Source organism: Phyllostomus hastatus, unplaced genomic scaffold (genome assembly GCF_019186645.2).
Source record: "Phyllostomus hastatus isolate PE091 unplaced genomic scaffold, TTU_PhHast_1.1 phas_contig_16, whole genome shotgun sequence".
Lineage (NCBI taxonomy): Eukaryota > Metazoa > Chordata > Mammalia > Chiroptera > Phyllostomidae > Phyllostomus > Phyllostomus hastatus.
The window spans coordinates 13,254,642-13,273,502 of NW_025333643.1; the positions used below are offsets into that span (position 1 = coordinate 13,254,642).

At 39.4% G+C, this 18,861-nt stretch overlaps 1 protein-coding gene across 4 annotated transcripts in view; it reads right to left on the bottom strand.

Moving 5' to 3' along the window:
* The window catches only part of ERC2 (ELKS/RAB6-interacting/CAST family member 2), a 943,617-nt gene that overhangs the window by 759,597 nt on the left and 165,159 nt on the right, over positions 1-18,861 (bottom strand). For all 4 annotated transcript variants that reach the window (XR_006784938.1, XR_006784937.1, XR_006784936.1 and 1 more), the window contains exon 3: positions 11,020-11,436. Coding sequence is in view for 1 of the 4 variants with exons in the window: in XM_045832534.1 (XP_045688490.1) it covers positions 11,020-11,436 (417 nt within the window). In the remaining 3 variants the exon portion in view is untranslated. The remainder of the gene's footprint in view (positions 1-11,019; positions 11,437-18,861) is intronic.

An 18,861-nucleotide genomic window follows, 5' to 3' on the forward strand; every position in this document is an offset into this window, starting at 1 on the left:
TCTCCCATCACTAAAAGTGCACAAATGGCTGGCAACCCAGCCTGCATGCACCAGAAGAGATCTGACTGTTTTGGAAGCTGAAGGAGGGGCAGAGGGTGGTGAGAGCACTGTCTCAGTTGTCAGGTCCTATCTTCTCTTGATTAAGAACACTTTCTATAGGACGGCCTAGCAATTCAATGGCACACCAGCAAGTACTGTTTGTGAATATGTTGTCACATGACTTGTATATATAGTACATAGACAGTTTCTTTTTCAGACCATTTCCTTCAAAGCAGCCACAAATTTTTAAAACACTAATTGTGCAGGCCTATAAAGTACCAACAAACATGGCACTTAAGAAAAAAAGGAGTTGGGGGAGTTGGAAGCTTATTTTTTAATTGTCAGGGATTCCTAAATCTTTTGGAGTTTTTTGTCAATCTCCATGTCTCTGGCACATTGTAGGTTGGTGAATACTTTACAGATAGTCCCCTTTTAATCCACATAGGTTTGTTTTTTATATTCCTATTTTATTATTAATTTGGAATATTTCTTATTTCTATGGTATTTTTCCATTATCATTTAGTCCCTTATACCTCCCTACCCCCTACAATCACCACACTGTTGTCCATGTCCATGAGTCCTTTATCCCTTTTTGCTCAATCCCTCCAGCCCCTCCTCTCCCCTGACACTTGCTGTCTTCCTGCTCTCCATGTATGAGTCTGTCTCTGTTTTCCTTGCTAGTTCAGTTTGTTCATTAGATTCCACATATGAGTGAAATCATATGGCATTTGTCTTACTCTGATAAATTCACTTATTTCACTTAGCATAATTTTCCCTAGTTCCATCCATGCTGTCACAAAGGGTAAAATTTTCTTTTTTTACAGCCGAGTAGTATTCCATTGGATAAACATCCCATAGTTGTTTTTAGCACTCATCTATTGATGGACACTTGGGCTGCTTCCATATCTTGGTGATTTTAAATAATGCTACAATGAACATAGGGGTGTTTATGTTTTTTCAAATTAGTGTTTTGGGTTCCTTTGGATATATTCCAAGAAGTGGGATCGCTGGGTCAAAAGGCAGATCCATTTTTAATTTTTTAAGGTATCTCCATACTGCTTTCCACACACTTGATAATGCTTCAGACTTTTGTGATAACTGGCAATACTCAATGTGCTATAACTCTGAAGATTAAAATCACAGGTCTTATATTATAAAAGAAAAATGGGTAGAAATGACATAAAAATGTTGCCTCTTCATTTAATAAAAAAAACCCTTAAAAGCTATACATAAAAGTAGTAAAATTTGATACTCTAAATGTAACTAATTACACATAGGCTTGTAACCAAACATCTTGATTCAAAAACCACTTACATATCATCTAAATCAGGAGTCACCACCCTTTTTCTTAAAGGGCCAAAGAAGTATATGCTCTAGGCTTTGAGTGTCACAAGGCAAAATAGAGGATATTATATCAGTTCTTACATAACCATTTCAAATGTAACCATTTTAAACCCAGTCTATTAAAAAAGAAAGAAAAGCAGACGGTGGGACACATTTGGCCCACAGGTTATCATTTTGTCAACTCTTGATCTAAATAAATAGTAAGTCTTTATAATTTTTACTCTAAAGTCTCACTCATTTTTCTTTCTTTTTTTTTTACTTTTTCCATGTAATATATGTAATTACTTATGTAATATAATTATATTTTCCTTTAGTAAGGAGGATTTATACCCAGCAACTTGATATCCAACTGCTGTAGCCATAGGCCCATCCTAGGGATCACCCAGCAGCCATGCACACTGCCCTATTTAACACCACCCGGAATATTTAGGATGCCCTTGAACCTATATCCCAAACTGAAAACATAAATAAAGCTGCCCGTTTCACATCTAAGCCATGGTGGGTGGAAAAACAAATTTTGCTCTACTGAATTTTAGTAATTGGAAGAATAATAAAACAGGGCACCTGTCAGGAGGTTTTAAATACAATTTTAATGTCTCACAATTGACATAGAAAGAAACTAAAAATACTGAACAAAAATTAAATAAAAAGTAAACTTAGTTTGAGGAGGCAAAGCATTTCTCTAGGCAATAAGGTAGTGATAAATTTTAAAACATAAAAAGGAAGGCTAACTATGAGCAGATGAAATAGGGAAGGTACAACTCTAAGCACCACTCACTTTTTCCTTATTATCTGCTCACAAAGATTCATTTATTCCCTAGGAATTTATGGAGGATTGAACGTGCAATACTGTTACTTGCATTTTAAGTAAGCACTTTTATTTTCACCAGCCACAACTGGACTGGGGAGAGGGAGCCATGATCTTGCCTTCTACATGGCACTGTTCGCCCTCTTCAGCATCCATGAGCTCACAAATTTACAGGTCCTGATGAGATGTGGCAAAAAGAAAAAAGCAAAGCTTTTCGTATTTTTTTTCTTTTTGGCACTTACAGAAAAAAATATCCCTGAGAAGAAGTCAGAAGACCATAATTCCAGTCTCTGGTCAACTCCATATCAAGTAACTGCAGATTCTTTTGAGCTAAAGGCAATTTTAGCTTTAGGCTCAAGAGAAATCCCTTGACTACCGGGAAGAACTTGAATGAGAGTCCCTTCCCATAATGGGAGATTATCAACTATCTCTTTTTTACCTATCAATAGGTCAGGGGAAGCTTCTATTTATTAAAGATCTGCTCTTGTCATTCAGCGGTGACCCACTGAAGCCCCCAAGGCCCTAACTTCACCCTAGCTCAGCATGTCTTATATACCCATGTTCCCTTTCTATCTTTGAACCCCTTCTGCATGTGGAGTCTCTGACTTTCTCATGTATATGAGGTTCCCATACATATGTATGTATTAAATTTGTTACTTACTTGCTAAAAAAATAGAGAAAAGGGAAGAAAGAAAAGAAAGGAATAGAAAAGAAAAAGAATAAAGAGAAAAAGAAGTGATTAGGAACAGATGCCTGGAACCAGCAGACCCAAATCTGAACCGCAAATCCATGACTACTTACTCTGAGAACCTGGATCAGACACATCACCCTTCTGGACCTCAGCCTCCTCCTCTGAAAGGCAGGAAACCACCTCCCACCACAGAGAATTGTTGGAAGGATTAAATGGCACTCCCAGGAAAATAATTAGCAATGATATTCTCAGTACCCAATAAATGTTACATGTCATCTCCACTTAATTTCCCTCACAGGGTTATGGGCAGCATCAGAGGAAATCATTAAAATGGAATGTGTTCCATAAAATATAAAATCTCCTCCATTAATTAATGTTACCACCCAAAACACCAGGATCTTGGTATAACTGCACCCATCTCAACTTCCCATTGTTGTAGCTTGTGAAACACACTGAAGCATCTATAGTACTGGTGCTTGCAGGATTTTCTCATTCTGGAGGTTTCAACTGTGGTGCACTGTTTTACCAAATGATACGGATAATAAATTAGGTCAGCTAACAAAAGAACATCTTTCAAAATGAAGTCATACCCAAGGCAGAGCAGCAGGACAGGATAGTAAGGACAGTAATCAGAGTCTCTCCCAGCAAAACCTCCCACCATTCTCCCAACCCCATCCTCCCCTGCCACTTTCTTTTTCTCAGCAGGTGCCAAAATACCTTGTGTCTAATGGCTCCCTGGAGCTCCACCAGCCTCTGTTACTTTTAAAAGCCAACAGTTACACTCATTAAAACCAATAAGGGGTAAAACCTGAACCATTTTAAATTAGCATAGAGTGTTCAAACTTTAAAGAATGTATTAAATTTTAAAGATAGGCAAATAATGCTAAACAAAAATGAATACACTTCTTATATTACCAGAAATATTAGAGTAAAGGTTATGAAATCTTGCCTTTGGGTGTGTGGTTAATTAGGATCCAGAGAGAGCACTTTTCTGTTAAAATGCTTCACTGCATCCATCCTGTACAGATGGTTTAGAGAAAACGAAATGCAGTAAGAACAAAGGGAATCTGTACCAAGTTGGTATCAGTCAATGAAAAGTCTATGTAATCTTAAAAGACATATCATATTCAAAATTAACTGCTTATTCAAAAGGAGGCATGAAGGAGAAATATGCAGTTCCTTGAGTCTCCTACTAAATAACAGTAGGAATAATTGACAAGGCAGACTTTAGAAGAATTACACAAATGTGGGCTTGGTGACCACAAATTAGCAGTGTGTGTGTGTGTGTGTGAAAATAATAATAAACAAGTAACCAGTGGTCAGAAATGCCTTGGGCACTTGACTGGAACTTCATAATCATTTCCTCAGCCATAGTCTCATCCTGGTTGGACAGCTCCACCAATATTTTCATCAAACACAACTCATTCAAAGACTTCCCTCAATCCCAGCACCTCCTGCTGATGACTCACCTGCCCACTGTCCCACTATCAGTCTCCATCCAGGCTCACAATGATTGTCTGCCTCTTATAGCTCCTGGCACACAGGTCCTGAGCCATCACCCAGATTCATACTCTTGGTCACCTAAACAACCACAGTATCCTTCTAACTTACCTCCATCTCTTTGGTCCCTTCCTAGACAATCCACTATCATTTCACACTAACAATCTTTTCTGATAATGCCATTCTCCAGGGAAAATTGCTGCCCAGGCTGTACAGAGCCTAAATATTAAAGGCCAACTTCCTTTGTCCCATGGACAGAGCCCTCAATGACCTGATCTCAAACCACCTGCTCATCTTTATCTCCTTTTCCTCCTGACAGGTGGAGTTTCAGCTGCTCCAAACTCACTGTGCCCCAAACCAACCACAGCCCCCAACCCAAGGCTTGGCTCCACCATTGCTTTTCCAATCACACTTCTCCACCACCCATGTGTGTTGAAATTCTTTCTGCCTTTAAAGACCAGCTCTGTCGTCAGCTCTCCTATTCTAAGCTGTATAGAATTTAAGTACCATTTGAGGTCTTCTTGGTGCACCACCTGAGAGGCAGTAGTGTGCAGTGATGTCAAGTGTACTCTCTTGAGACAGACTTCCCAGGTTCTGATGTTGATTTCAGCACTTGTTGTGTATGACTGGGAACAATAACTTACCTCTTTGTGCTTCAGTTTCCATATCTGTGTATGAGGATGATGACAGCAATATTTACTTAGTAATCTGGCACAGAATAAGCCTTGATAAGTGTGAGCTGATTCTCTTAATGCCCACCTGAATCCCTGAACAAGACCATAAACTTGTCAAGGGTGCTCCCACAGCATCCTGCACATGGATGTTCAACATGTGTCCAATGATGTCCAACACACTTTGAAAACAATGAAAGAAAATTTCCAATTCAGGTTGGAATTTTCAAAGTGACTACTCCACTCCAAACACTGCACAGTGATAGAGAAAACATAAAAGAACAGGGGACTTGCATAATCATTATAAACCTTTCTTTCTTTTTTTTCTTCTTACCAGAGGATGTTTTTTCATTGCTTTTAGAGAGAGAGGAAGGGTGAGAGAGAGAGAGAGAAAGAGAGATAAACATTGATGTGTGAGAGAGAAACATACATTGGTTGCCTCCCATACATACCCAGACCAGGGATCACACATGTCTGGACCAGAGGTCCTACACACCCACACCAGAGATTGAACCTACAACCTTCCGGGTTATAGGGCAATGCTCCAACCAACTGAGCCACACTAGCCAGGGCATAAACTTTTCCAATACTGGCAAAATAAACCACAGAGCAACACTCAAGTTATTTTTAACTATTTTTCAGTCTTTCAAATACTTATTGAGCACCTGCAGGCAATATTTGAGGTCTGGGAATATTGATGGAATGTACTGATCAGGTAAGAAACTTACTTGATTAAAATAGGGAGAAATTGTTAGGTTCTATAGTGTATTTATAGGAAACAACTCTTGGAAAATAAAGTATGTGAAATGCTATGTTTATGTGATCACTTGTGTTTGGGAATGTTTTCTGTGATATGCTTTGTTGGTAGAAATAGAATGTATTGAATCTGTGGACTCAGAATTAGAAAAGCCTGCATCAGCAAAACCATGGCTCATCCTGCAAAATTGGAGATAAGTGTGTATTAAAGAGAAAGAAGCCATATGGTGTTTAGAGAGGGGAGACTGGAGTGGATTTTAGAAGTTTGGGCAAAGACTATACTAGAGGGAAGTCTGAGCTATCCATAAAAGGTTTATGAGCTCAAGAACTTCTAGGTCACAAACTTTCCTTTGGTGGATCTCCCATTGGCTTGGGGACAATCTGGATAAATAAAGTAGGAGATAAAGAATTCTCATTGCCTTGCCCTCCTCCTTGCTGCTTTCCCCTCTCACCCCATCCCCCCACACACACAGCATGGAGGAAAGCCCAGGCTCGGCCTCCCGGGGGTTATACTTATGCTGGATTAATAGCAGTTGTGGCCACTGATGACTTGAGGGCTCCTTTCCCCTTGTTACCAAAGGAAGGCGAGCTGCTCAAGGGATTAGTATAGGAAATCAACATGCATGGCAGAAGAACTTAGATCCCTTCCTTTCAAACATCTTACAGTCTAAAGATTGCTGACTCTGTTCTAAGGGCCAGCCAAGAATATATTAAGGAGAGTAAATATAGGAGGATCCTGGTATATAAGCCCACTTTTTCTTTAATAAGATCAGTAGCATTTTGGGTACTTGATTACTAAAAACCTTTACATGGAACAATATGTTCTTTGCAGAAAAACTAGAGAACAAGGTAAACTATTACTACATCAAACAAAGTCTTATCAAATCAACCTGTATCCAAAAGCACCAGACAACACTAGTGAGTAATGCTGCATTTCAGCCAACACTTCAGCTCATTTTAGCACATCCGTTGTAGTTCTTGAGCAATCGTTTTGGTCCTCCAAATAAGTTGAGATCATAATCTTTCTGTTGTTTCCTGACAGGCATAGAAATGGTTTCACCCTCAGTCTTTTCCAGACCACCAAAACGCAAGGCACTGAAGCAACCTGACCCTCCAATGTACAACTCCTGCCAACTCAAAATCTCCTAAAACAATAGGCTAAACAAGGCCACTATTTCAGAAGATGGGGTTTACATGAGGTCCAACACCTTTGCCTAAGAATGAATCATAAAACCACAAGCTCTCCATTCCCCAGCATTATGCCATCTAACCCCAACAGGGTTGAACCGTGCAAAATGAAAAAGAAATCAGGAACACACTAAACTTAAACCTTCAAGTATATTTTAAATCCTGTTTTAGATTAATTTAAATAAACTGAAGTCAGGCAACTTCTTTGTTCAAGTTGGGTTATTCTTAGTGGTCTAATACCAAAAGCAGTCAGTCACATTTTTTCCACTAAAAAAAATACTCTGACAAAAGAACATTCTAAAACTAAGTAGAGAATATGAAAACAGCTTACACTAAACTTTGCCTCTGAAAATAACTAATGAAGAATATTACTCAGTTATTTGACCACGGGAAACAACTATCTGAATATTATTACATATTTTTCAGGTCACAAATTAAAAGCATGAATTTATTTTCTAGCATAGCATTTTTCCAAGGTGTCTTACAAAGAACACCAATGCAACGGGAGAATAGCAAGTCAAATAAGTGTGAGAAGCTCTGTCTTCCCTACACTGCTTCTTGGAAATGACTGATGCACATTTGTAGTGAACTCTTTGGAATCCAGCATTTCCCTGAGTTTATTTGGCTTTGCAGCGTTTTTTCTCTCTTAACACATACCAACGCCTCAAAAACTGGCTGTTCAGTAGAGCATACTTTGAGAAAGATTCTTACAGAAAAGGGATATAATGAAATGGTCCAATAGCTGAGACTCTGAAGTCAGCCCAATTCAGATACCAGCGTAACCACTTGTTAGCTGTGGGACACTGGGCAAGCTTCATAACATCACTTGGCCCTCAGTTTCCCCAGGTAAAGTGGGCAAAATAATAACACCTACCTCTTAGTCATGGGTCTTTCCATATCATTGCAACAGTCTTCTGAGAGCCTTACATGGCTGGCTCCTTTTCATCACTCAGATCTCTCTTCACAATGTCACCCCTCCAAGAGGCCTTCCCTAATCACCCAATATAAAGGTGGCCTCATCCAAGTCACTTGTTCTTCATCCTTTTCTTTTCTCCATGATTGTTCTCTGTTTAATTATTAAATAGATATTTGTGTTCTAGTTCACCCCAATAAATACAAACACCATGAAGTCAAACTTTATCAGCTATTGTTACTCTATCCTAAAATCAATCCACAGTAAGTGTTCATTCAAAGGATGGGTGGGTGAATGAATAAATGAGGTGTTTGTGAGAATTAAATATGAATCATATAAAGCATTCTTTATAGTACCTGACACATAAGAACCAATCCAGATGTTGTTATGAAAACTTTTGATGAATGATGTGGTTAATTTTTACATTATTTAACTTGCCTTTTCTTTCTGTATTGCATGTAAACATTTCATGGCACTTTTTTAGAGGTGTGTTGGTAAATAGGCTTTCAGGCGTGTGTGGGTAGGCCCTAAGAATAGCATTTTACTGATTGCCATGGTGTAAACACTCCCACCATAACCAACTTCAAGCTATCAATGGTTTAAAAGCAGGCTCAAAAAATTCCTGAAAATACAACAAATGGCTCTCAAAATTTCTTTGGAAGGGTCCTTTCAGGCCTCCAAGTCTTGTTTGTTTAGTTCAAGCTTAAAATAAGATTTTTACATATAGAAACTTTTTTCCATATTCTCCCTTCTTGATGAGCCAAGATAAGGGCTATCCCCTGACTAGCCTAATCCTGAAGGAAACTAGTTGGATATATTGGGCTGCATTTTCTGTACCACTCTCTGTGGGCTCTTGGACTGATGTTTAAGGCTCTAAACATGATCCATATCCATTCCAGATTGTTGTGAGGACCAACTAATCTCATAAAACACCAATTAAATTGTGTTTAGATTCATTTCATTGAAGACACAACAGAATCAAGGCACCACCTATTAAGGGTGACCAATGAGCAAAATCTAATAACAGAATAAGAGTGACTCTACCCTGACCACAAGATTCCAACATAAAGTAAAGGCCAATGTCATAGATGGAGGTTTCTTTGGTACTACAGCTTTTTACAAGTACAGCAATCTACCAACCAGAATTTTGAGATACAACCAAAATTTCAAAATCCACAATCACTCTACATGCAAGTGATGCCATGCAAGGAATTATTGCTTCTCTTCTGTAAAATAAATGGAAAGTCTATGGAGTAAGGCAGGAAGAGATTACTTTCTGATCAACTATATCAGCTATCTATTGCTTTGTGATAAATTACCCCAAAATTCAGCAGCTTATTATCACATTTATTATCTCAGTTTCTGTGAGTCTGGAATCCAGGCACAGCTTAGCTGAATACTCTGATTCTAGTCTCACAAAGCAGATGTCAGCCCACAATCAAGGTGTCAGCCCAGAACAGAATTTTGTGTATTTTGACTTGATGTCCTCTCATTGGACAGGTTCAGCTGGGGAAGGAGCTACTTCCAATCTCACTAAGTGGTTGTTGGCAGTTTTCAGTTCTTTGTGGCTGTGTGAGTGAGGGTCTCAATTCCTTATTGGTATTGGCTGGAGGCTGCCCTCAGTTCCTTACAACATAGGCTTCTCCCACATGGCAGCTTGCTTCAAAAAACCATGCAAGTTGAGAAAGCAATTGAGGCTGCTAACAAGAGGGAATAACAGTCTTGTGTAACCTAATTGTGGAAGTGTCACCAGCATCCCATTACCTTTGCCATATTCTGTTGTTTAGAAGCAAGTCACTAGGTTCAACTTATACTCAAGGGGAGGGGATTACACAAGGGCATGAATTACAAGAGGTAGGGATCATTACAGCCATCCTAGAAGTCTGCTCATAATAATCACCCCCTTGGAATATGAATAGGAAGACCAGGGCCCAACATAATGCCTCTTTAAGTATCTTAATATGAACTAAGCCATGGGGTTTCCCAAGCATATTGCTAAGGTCTCATGGCTGGGGGCAGGGGAAAGAGGGAGTGGGAGAGGAAAATGAGCACAGAGGATATCAAATCCAAAAACACAAAATTCTGTTCAAATGTTCTAAGCAAATATAATCTACATCAGAAAAAAAACAGAAGAACATTCATATTAGTTAAGTCCCACCATGGAAGGCATGTTTCTGAACAACACAAGTGACTCATCTGAGCAGGTATATAATGCCAGGAAATCTAGCTTGGTCTGTAAGCAAATATCTTTCAGAATTTTTATTTATTTCTGTAACATATTTTTAAAATATACTTAATGCCATTTTATTGTTCACTATTTTCTGTGAGATCTCTGTCTCCCAAGGCTTATATGGTACTTTTGAGATCCACCATAGTGGCAGAGAACTGCTGTAAAAATTTCAAATGTTGGCTGGCACCCAACTTTTTCTGAGCTCTGTCAAACTGCATATTCTCAGATAGATGAGCATGCCAACACAAAATGGTGGTGGCAGGCCAGAGAGGCTGCCTCTGAAAACTTTGAATGATTTAATCCACTAAGTACAAAACACGTAGAAAACCTGGAACACTCTGTCCTAGATTAATGTAAACGCAAACAGAGAGTACCTTAAATCTAAATGCTCAAAATCGGTCTGCACATTTTACCATAGTTTCTAGAAATATCCATATACTTTATTTTCTGGAAATTCTGCTCCAATTCAGCTATAAAAATACTTAGGTTTATTGTGTTGCTAATCACCTATTCCTTTTTCTCCTTTAGAGAAATGATATTTGATAAACATCTAAAACTTAAACACTACTATACTTAAAAAGCCCTGAAACAATGACCATCTGTGGCAAAGCAGCTGTAAACCACCCTACTGCTGACATGTGCTACACACGCTTGGATCCTGAATACGTGCTGAATAATAATGGAACACATGCAGGGTGAGCAGAGGGAAAAAGACTAATGCAAAATTCCAGTTTAAAGGTGATAAGCAGACAGGAAGGTTATAAAACAGGTGACAAAGGGAATTTTAAGGTTGTGGATGTTTTCCAACCTGTGAAAATAACTTGATAACATTTTAGCTTGTAAAACCTGACTTTTGGGCAATAAAATGAATGCCCTTACCTCTCTAAGATGTATGTTTTCCTTCTCCTTTTGGTCTAAAATCACCTCCAAATGGCTAACTTGAGACTCAGCCTCTGCCACCCGCCGCGTCCGTTCATTGTCATCCTCAAGACTTTTGGACGGCAAGCCTTTACTTTGTAACATCTCAAGAAGCTTTTTAATTGACTCATCTCGGGCATTGAGGGTCTGCTTCTGTGTTTCAATTCTCAGCTCCATTTCCTCCAAGGTCTTCCTCAATAGGAACAGCTCCTTAGCCTGTCTGTCATGCTCAGCTTGCAGGCGCCGGAAGTTCTCCTCAGTCAGCTCGATGGTGAAGTGCTCAGCTCCTCGATTGCCACTCTCTTGCTGGAGGAGGTGGTTGAGGTCTCTCTGGGTTCGCAGCTCATCCTGAAGGGCCTGGATTGTCAATTGCAGGTGCTGTGATGAGAAAGATGGAGCAGGGGAAGAGAAAGAAAGGAAAAGTCAATGGAAATGCCAAGGGCTATTTGCTGGTACCACACTATGAAGATGGAATGTTAATCATGAGGTCCAGAGGGCCAGCCGTGATGTCCTCCAGGGTGACTTCAGAAGCATGGGACAGCACATGGAGAGGGGGATATTAATTCAATGATGCTTTCTGAATGTCTTAGGAGAAAAGAAATGTACACAAACACAGAAACAGTATATTAGTGTCAGTCACAAGGAAAATTATGTATCTACAGATTTAATTTAGAAAGTGGAAAGAGTTAGAGGGAAACTTTCACAAACACACCTTCTTTATGCCCACAATGCTCCAGACTCAGTATTCCTTGTTTCCTAAGTGTTCTTTATTCTACTATCCATTATTTTCCATGATAAATGCACGTCCATTTATAAGTGAAAATAATAGCATCCACTACAAGTAGACACAAACAAGGACTTTATTTTTACAAATAAAGCTGTGACCATGTTTGGTAAACAGGATTACTGCATCTGCAAGCAGAAGGGAACAAACACAGACAGAGACAGACACTGAAACACACAAGGTGAGGCTGTGCAGAACAAAACAAATGAGCTGCAAAGAGTGGACAAACCTTGGTTCTTCTGGCATCCAGTAACTGAATAGCATGGGAAATGAAAAAAAAAAATGAAGCAAAAAATCAACACAAAGAAAAGTCCAGTGCAAGCAAAGGATATTTAACAGAAAGAACTTAATCAACATAAAGTACCTTCACAGAGAAAAAAAGAAAAAGAAAAACAATTTCTTATTATAGCAAAGACCCATAAGCTATACAGAAACTACAGTATCGATGATTGATAAACATGATATTTTTTAAAAAGTGAGGTTTATTCCACCTTTTGTTTTCCTAAATTTCCCTGACACAGTGAGTCTTGCATGTATCGCCAGGGAGAAAAGCACAGTACTCCAGAAGCACCTACATACCACATATCGTTCCAGGTCACCATTTTAACCAAAATCACAGTGAAAGCACCAGAGGAACAAAACAGTTACCGGTTATGAAAAAAGAAATTTGCATGAAGACAGTTGGTGTATTCAGCAACAAGTTCCCCACAGGCTGGTCACAACAGGCAGCCACAGGCCTGAAGGCATTTTTGTCCTAGAAACAAACCAGGAGGCTTCCAAATCACCCAGCACTTTCACTCACCAAACACACACTCCTGGCCTCTGGGTGGACCAGACACAACGCTAAGCAAGAGAATCAAGATAAATATAAGGCATAGCTCCTGGACACAGGGAACTCACCGTATTATAAGGGATGGATAATACCATGTCTAAGTTATATAAATACTGGAGCAGCCCACATTTTAAAATCTTTTTGAGGCCCTATGGCTAATGCCCAGAGGTGCTAAGACTTTCTGGGTGTGGCCTATACCCAGAAACTAGCAATGAGTGATGCATCACCTTGATAAAACCTTTTATGGATATCCACTCCATCTGTACAATTCCACTGCAATATGGAGCACAGGGAACAAGTACTCTCTTTCTCCTCCATGTGCCACAGTGCCTCACAGGGAACTGACTTGCAGTAAGCAACTGGTATGTATGTAATGGTGGTCATTATGAATTATTTTTTTAAATATAATGCACCCTTGTAAAAAGTATAAAATTCAGTAGTATTGTAGTATCTTAACAAACTTGTACAACCATCAACAGAATAAATTTTGGAATATCTTCATCATCCAAAAAAGGAACCCTATACACTTTAGCAGTCACTCTCCATCCCCTTCCATACACCCAGGCCCTGACAATCACTAATTTACTTTCTGTCACTAGTATTCACCTATTCTGGACATTTAATACCAATGGAATCATGCAAGAAGTGGTTTCTTTCACTTGGCAGGTTTTCATCCATGTTGTAGCATGTATCAGTATTTCATTTATTTCATAGATGACTATTATTCTGTTATAGGTACATATCACATTGTATTTATCCATTCATCAGTTGATTCATACACAAATATTAACAGTAGCTTTATTCATAGTAGCCAAAAAGTGGAAATGACCTATATCTCAATCAACTGATGAATGAGTAAATAAAATGTGAAATATCCATACAAAGGATATTACTTAGAGATACAAAGCAATAAAACACTGATACACACTGCAACATTGGTGAACCCTGAAACATTATGCTGTATGAAAAAAAAATAGTCACAAAAGACCACATTACATGATTCCACCGATATGAAATATCCAGAATAAGCAAACCCATAGACAGAAAGTAAATCAATGATTGCCTGGGGAGTTGAAATGAGGGGAATGAAGGGTAATTACTAAAAGGGACAGAATTTCTTCATGGGGTGATGAAAATGTTCTGGAATTAGACAGTGGTGTTCGTTGAACAACTTTTCGAATATACTAAAAACCACTAAATTTTACATGTTAGGTGGGTGAACTGTATGGTACATAAATTATATGTCAATAAAACTGTCATGAAGAACATGAAATGGGACTATAAAGTAATATGACATTCCTCCACCAGCTACTCATGCCTAAACCACATCTAAACAAAATCCACAGGAGTATCAACAGCCTTCAACCCAGCAATCTGGCCACTGTAAAGCCTTCTGGGAGTGGAGAGTGCATCTTTAAATCATTTAAATATTTTTAAAGATGACAAATCTTTGTCCTTTGAAAGTGGCTTGGATTTCTAATGTGACCTAATTTTATTTGAATTTCACATGTGATGAATCAGGATGATCAGACTAGAAATAATCTTTTCTGAAAGTGAGCAAAAATAAGATTGGTTTTCTTAAGTGATTCATAGGTTGGCCATAAGGGAATTCCAAAGACAAAACGCCAAAATTCTTTCAACAGAGACAGCAATATGGAGACAACTCTGTAAAGGGGCTGCCCCTTTGGATGGGCAAGTTGCCTATTGCCCTAGTCCTTTGTTTCGATACCCAAAAATGGGAATTATCATAACACCTACATCATAGGCTTCCTGTGAGGAATAACTAAAACAATGCATGAAGTGCTAAGCTTAAATGCAAAGGGAGGTAGGAAGTTTGGTAGAAAGGAAGGTAGAAAAGAAGGAGGGGAAAAAGAAAGGAAGAATAAGAGAGAGGAAGAAAGGAAGGGAGGGAGAAAAAAATTGAACTATTTATCAATTCAATGTACATTTACCCAGCATCTCCCTCATACTCATGAAACATTAAAAAAGGAAAACAAATGGAACATGCTCATAGTCCATGTGGACAAGTAAAATGATAGTAGAAATATTATGTTATAAGAGTTATGACAGAAGTCATATCTAGGTGGAGGAAATACAGGGAGGATGTAACCTAGGCTACAGACATGCAGGAAACCACACCAAACCAAGAGAAACCACTGAGTTGCTTCTGGAAGAGCAAATGAGAATCAGCCCCATGAAGAACAAGGGGAAAAGAACAGGAAGTACAAAAGCCCAGAAGCATTGAGCATCTTTACATATGTCTATTGGCTGTCTGTATGTCCTCTTTGGAGAAGTGTATATTCAGGTCCTTTGTGCATTTTTAATGGGGTTGTTTATTTTTTTTGGTGTTGAGTTTTGTAAGTTCTTTATCAGAGAAATGCAAATTAAAGCCACAGTTATATATCACCTCACACCTGTCAGAATGGCTATCATCAATAAATCAGCAAACAACAAGTGCTGGCGAGAATGTGGAAAGAGAGGAACCCATTTGCACTATTGGTGGGAGTGCAGCCACTGTGGAAAGCAGTATGGAGATACCTCAAAAAATTAAAGATGGATCTCCCTTTTGACCCAGATATCCCACTTCTGGGAGTAAGGAACCTTTAGATAAAGGAACCCAAAACATTAATTCAAAAGAACATAAGTATCCTTACATTCGTTGCAGCATCATTCACAACTGCCAAGATATGGAAGCAGCGCAAGTGTCCATCAGTAGATGAGTGGATAAAGCAACTATGGGACATTTACACAGTGGTATTTTACTCACCCATAAAAAAGAAGAAAATTTTACCCTTTATGACAATAGGGATGGACCTGGGGAACATTATGCTAAGTGAAATAAGCCAGTCAGAGAAAAACAAACACCATGTGATTTCACTCATATGTGGAATCTAATGAACAAACTGAATAAACAAGGAAAATAGACAGATTCATAGATAGATAGCAGGATGACAAGTTAGGGGTTGTGGAGAGTAGGGGGTGGAGGGACTGAGCAAAAAGGAAAAGGAGAGACTTCCGGCCAAGATGGAGGCATAGGTAGACAAACTGTATCTCTTTGCATAACCAAGATAGGGACAACAACAGTTTAGAAACAGAATAACAACCAGAACTAACAGAAAATTGAACTGTATGAAAGTTGCACAACCAAAAAGTTAAAATAGACACGTTCATCCAGACCAGTAGGATAGGTGGAGTCGGGCAGCTGGGTGGAGAGGGTTTACAGCACAAAGAGCAGTGGAACAAGGCATGTAAGGCCTCCTGGGTGCACAAGTCCTCAGTGGGAGGACCCTGGGCTCAGGGTGGCAACTGGCAGACCCCAAAAGGCAGCAATTGTGAAGCCAGGCACTGGGCGCAAACCAGGGTCCCACTGCCAGGAAATGGAGTCTCAGGTCACTGATTGAAAACACCTGTGGAAGTTGAGGTACCAGCAGAGACTCCCAGCCTCACAGGAGAATTCGTTAGAGAGACCCACAGGGTCCTAGAATGTGCACAAGCCCACCCACATGGGAATTAGCATCAGAAAGGCCCAGTTTGATTGGGGGAAAGAGGCAGAAGGGACTGAAGTCCTACAGAGAGAGGAGCAAGCGCCATTGTTCCCTCTTGGACCCCGCCCCCACATACAGCGTCACAACTGAGTGACTGGGTTGCCCTGCCCCAGTGAACACCTAAGGCTCCACCCCTCATAGGTAACAGGCAGGACAAGACCCCCCCCCACAAAAAAAAAAGGCCCAAATAGAACAGATCAAAGCTCCACAGCAAATACAACTAAGCAACCAAGAGATAGCCAACCTATCAGATGCACAGTTCAACGCACTGGTGATCAGGATGCTCACAGAATTGGTTGAATTTAGTCACAAATTAGATGAAAAAATGAAGGCTACACTAAATAAAATGAGGGAAAATGCACAAGGAACCCAATAGTGATGGGAAGAAAACTGGGGCTCAAATCAATGGAGTGGACCAGAAGGAAGAAAGAAACAGCCAAACAGAAAAGAATGAAGAAATAAAAATTCAAAAAAATGAGGAAAAGCTTAGGAACCAAGAAATCTTTAAACATTCCAACATCTGAATTATAGGGGTACCAGAAGGGGAAGAGGAAGAACAACAAGTGGAAAACTTACTTGAACAAATAATAAAGGAGAACTTCTCCAGTCTGGCAAAGGAAATACACTTCCAGGAAGTCCAAGAAGCTCAGAGAGTCCCAAAGAAGTTGGACTCAAGAAGGAACACACCAAGGCACATCATAATTACATCAGCCAAGGTAAAAATGAAGGGGAGAATCCTAGAAGCAGCAAGAGATAAGGAGACAGTCACCTACAAAGGAGTTCCCATAAGACTGTCAGCTGATTTCTCAAAAGAGACATTGCAGTTAAGAAGGGGCTGGAAAGAAGTATTCCAAGTCATGAAAGGCAAGAACCTACATCCAAGATTGCTCTGTCCAGCAAAGCTTTTATTCAGAATGGAAGGGCAGATAAAGTGCTTCTCAGATAAGGTCAAGTTAGAGGAGTTCATCATCACCAAGCCTTTATTTTATGAAATGTTAAAGGGACTTATCTAAGAAAAACAAGATAAAAACATGTATAGTAAAATGACAGCAAACTCACAATTATTAACAACAATGCCTAAAACAAAAACAATCTAAGCAAACAACTAGAACAGAAACAGAACCACAGAAATGGAGATCACATGGAGGGTTAGCAACAGGTGTGGAAGGAGGAGAGAGGGGGAAAAGGTACAGAGAATAAGTAGCATAGACTGTAGGTAGAAAATAGACGGGGCGGGGGGCAAGAGTAGTATGGGAAATGTAGAAGCTAAAGAACTTATGACACATGGACATGAACTAAAGGGGGGGAATGTGGGTGGGAAAGGGTGTGCAGGGTGGAGGCAAATGAAGGGGGGTAATGGGATAACCATAATAGCACAATCAATAAAATATATTTTTTAAAAAAAGAAAAAGTATGGGCTGCGAACCAAAGCATCGCAGGTTCAATTCCCAGTCAGGGCACATGCCTGGGTTGCAGGCCACGTCTCCAGTGGGGGCCACATGAGAGGCAACCACACATTGATGTTTCTCTCTCTCTCTTTCTCCCTCCATTCCCCTCTCTAAAAATAAATAAATAAAGTCTTTAAAAAAAAAGGAAAAAGGACTCATGGACATGGACAACAATGTGATGATTGCTAGGGGAGAGGGGGCTATAAGAGGACTAAATGGCAATGGGAAAAATGCAATTAAAAATAAAGTAAAAAATATATAAATAAATAAAAGCCCAGCAGCAAGGACAGACCAGACCTATTAAGAAACAGTTATAGCAAAAATCTGGACAGTGCTTACCACATGGCACACATAGTTCTAAGCTCTTTTAATACTCAGAACCACTCTGTGAGATAGCTACTGTTATGATCTTCATTTAATGGATGAGCAAATGGAAATGCAAAATGGTAAAGAAACTTGCCTAAGGTCACCCCGCCAGGTAAGTGGCATAACCAGGTGTTCATCCAGGCAGTCTGACCTCAACACCCCTGCTGAAACTACTCTGTACCAACTAGCTTCTGAACTGACACAGACACTTCTGAATGACTGAATATACATATATTCACTTTTCATAAATAATCAACTGAAAAGAATATTTTCTCTGTCTCGGTTTCCTTATTTGTAAAAGGGGGAGTGTAATAATTCCTATCACATAGAGTTGTCACAATTAAATGAATTGATACATATAAAGTTCTAGAAAGTGTCAAGTACAGAGTAATCACTTATACAGGGTGGAGCAAAAGTAGGTTTACAGATGTGAATATGCAAAACAGAGTGTATTATTGCACTATTATTTATTAATTATTGTATTATTTTTTATACAAACAACTATAAACCCACTTTTGCCCCACCCTGTATCAGTCAGGATAGGGTAGAATATGCTGCTGGGACAACAACAACAAAACCCCACATTCTGAAAAACAAAATCCACCTTACATGCTGAGGACATGGAATAAGAACCCTTAGAACTCAAAAAGACCTTAACGATTTACATGTTGACCTATTTTACAAATGAGAAAATCAGATCACACAATTTAAATGTCAGGCCCAAGAGCACACAAACACTGCCAAAGTCAGAGGTCCTGGACTCCATTCTGGCCTGTATTCCGATAACCCTAAGGGTAGACAAAAAGGGAGTGGCTCTCCACTTTAACA